The 2,965-nt window shown below is 42.9% G+C and overlaps 1 protein-coding gene across 1 annotated transcript; it reads left to right on the plus strand.

Annotated features, from left to right (window-relative positions):
- The first annotated feature begins 826 nt into the window (after positions 1-826).
- ARGFX (arginine-fifty homeobox) lies at positions 827-2,253 on the plus strand. The gene is given in 2 exon segments (XM_066240810.1): positions 827-1,000; positions 1,756-2,253. Coding segments are annotated over 2 exon segments (672 nt in total).
- Positions 2,254-2,965: the final 712 nt, after the last annotated feature.

The following is a 2,965-nucleotide window of genomic DNA, read 5'->3' on the forward strand; positions in this document are numbered from 1 at the left end:
GAAAATAGCAGGAAATCATCAAGGGTTATGAACAGAATTCCTAAAACATAAGCAGGTATACACCAGAAAATTCAGCAGACTATTCTGAAAAAGGCAGGCAAGTAAAGATGGTTCAGACACGCAGAGTGAAAAGAACCTACCACCAGCGGACCTGAGCTAAAGGATATGATAACGCCATCCGTCAGGCAGAGGGAAAATGTACATCTGATCAAGGGTTTGTATTTGGAATACAAAACACTTACATCTCAAAAATTAGAAGACAAATATTCTAATTAAAAATCTTTTAATACAAGTTAGCCTGACTGGTGGTGGTAACAATAGTTAACAAAACTATACAGGTTTTGGGTGCATAATTCCAGAACACATCATCTGTACAATGTATTGTGTGTTCACCCCACCAGTCGAAGACTGTCCATCACCATATATCACCCCCATACACTACTCCACCTCCCTCCAAGCCCTGTCTCATTTCATGAAACAAAGTGTGAAACAGAAGAGCAAAGGCATTTTCCATTGTCCTGAGGTTAAAGTAACATATATAGACCGAGTACATATGAAAAAGGATTTTCTGGTTTTCGTGCAGGGCAAACTGACACTCAAAGGCGTCAGTTGCTGGATAAATTAAAGAGGTAACATTTCTTAGCAGAGAAAAACTAACTCTCGGAAGACAGGATAAAGCACTGTTACATAGGGCTCAGCCTCTGAGTTAAGAACTGGGATCTGTATCTGTTCAATTCCAAGCCTGGTTGGAGGACAGTCATGAGAGATTCATGGCTATGGTTTTTGGGGGGTGGTTTTGGGGAGAGGAGATAGTGTTCACGTAACCATGCCATCTCCTCACTGCTCTACAGCAACATGGAAGAAGCACCAAAAACGCACCTCGTTAAAGCATGTGCAGCATGAACAGTTGGAGGCTGTCTTTAGCCACACGATGTTTCCAGATAAAAATCTCCAGAAGGAACTTGCTTTGAAACTCAACCTACCGGAGTCAACAATAAAGGTCTGTCTGATCCTCTGAGATATGCTTAGTATCTCCTTCCCAACCTTTTTCTACTATTCAGCCTGGGCATTCCCTTCATAACACTATAATAATAATGTTGCATTTATTGAGTGCCTACTATGTGCTAGTATTGAACTAGGCCCATTGCATATATTGGCCCCACTCTCATCAAGTTTAAAAGAAATGGAAAACTAAGGTTCAGGGGCAAACTGACTGGATCACAGAGTCAATGAGTAGTATAACTGGAATTTGAGCTCCAGAGGTCTTATACTACAGACCACAAATACAGGAAGGACTCCTTCCTTGGGGTCTTCTCAAGAAAAACCCTGCAACCTATTCACAACACTAATAACAAACAAATAACTGCTCTCAACCTCTGTCTGCTAAGGCCCTCAGATTTGGGGGCAGGATTCTTTACTCGAGAGCCCTTCTAAATAATCCTTTATTTCAAATTCCCTACCTCCTAGTTCCCTGAAGCAGCTTCCCTTCTCTAGAGTTCAGGACCCTTTCCCTGAACCCCCAATACAAACTCTGAACATCCCTCCCTTTCTTTCCTTTTTCTTTCTCTGGGATTCTAGTCCCTCACTGTCACCCCTGTTGACGCCACTTATGCCCACCTCTGCTCTCAGAACTCAGGGCCATGGTGACTTGGAAAGAAGGTGTGAGGGTTGTTGTGATATGGCTTTTTTCCACCCAGAGAAGCTTCAAACTCCTCCATTAACAGACCATAATCTTCCCTCTTCCCCAACTCCCAGTCTTGGTTCGGGAACCGACGAGTCAAAATGAAGAAGCAGCAGCAGCAGCAGCTACTATTAAAGCGACCAAATCAGATTCTTCCAGCCAAGAATGTGCCCACCTCACCCGCAACATCAACCAGTCCTTATTCTTATTTTCCTATTGTTTCAGATCTCTATAGCTCCCTTCCACCTCAGCCCTTAGGCCCTTCAAGCTTGGCATGGGACTCTGTCATCACTGAGAGTCCCACAAGTGATGTCCACATGCAAGACCCTCAGTTGGAGAGTCTGGTGGCCACAGTTCCTACTTTGTTCCCTGATGCCTATGACATAGAGCAAATCATGGAACTGTACAGTTTTCCTGATGAGGATGAAACCTCCAACTCATTCCACTCTCTAGATCAGTATCTCTCACCCACAGGCCCCAGCTAGAAAGAAAAGGGTTCTTCTCTTAGTATCTTTGCTGATGCAACTTTAGGTTTATCATTTAGGCAAACCTCACTCAGTATGACAAGCTGAGGCCTTTCAGCCTACAGTCTAAGAAACAGCCTGGAGGCCTTGGCCAGGTAGCTCAGTTGGTTGGAGTATTCCCCTGATATGCCAAGGTTATAGGTTTGATTCCTGGTCAAGGCACATACAAGAATCAACTAATGAATGCATAAATAAGCGAAACAAATCAATCGCTCTCTCTCCTTCCTATCCCTCTCTAAAATCAATTTTTAAAAAATTAAGTAACAACTTGGAATTCCAGAACCACTATAGTATGTTAGGCTTTGGATTTCTCTGATCAAAGTACTAATAAATACCAAATTGTACAAAAAGGATCTTGTGTCTTGTACATGCCTCTGTTCTTTCCTTTGTTTGCTTCTTAACCCAAATATCTGGATTAGTGTCACTTTGATTTCAATGGAAATGTAGAAACGAGAGTTTTTTTCCAAGTGTAGCTTGGTACTGCACAACCAATCCCACAACTCTGCCTAGGAAGAGGCCTTACTTCCTTAGATGGTCAACTGGACACCAAAAGCCTTTCTTCCCCAGACTATCTTAGACTTTTTTTTTTTTTTAACAGAAAGAGGGATAGATAGGGACAGACAGACAGGAACAGAGAGAGATGAGTAGCATCAATCATCAGTTTTTTGTTGCGGCACCTTAGTTGTTCATTGATTGCTTTCCCATATGTGCCTTCACCGTGGGCCTTCAGCAGACCAAGTAACCCCTTGCTCGAGCCAGC

This window comes from Saccopteryx bilineata, chromosome 8, assembly GCF_036850765.1.
Source record: "Saccopteryx bilineata isolate mSacBil1 chromosome 8, mSacBil1_pri_phased_curated, whole genome shotgun sequence".
NCBI classification, from domain to species: Eukaryota; Metazoa; Chordata; class Mammalia; order Chiroptera; family Emballonuridae; genus Saccopteryx; species Saccopteryx bilineata.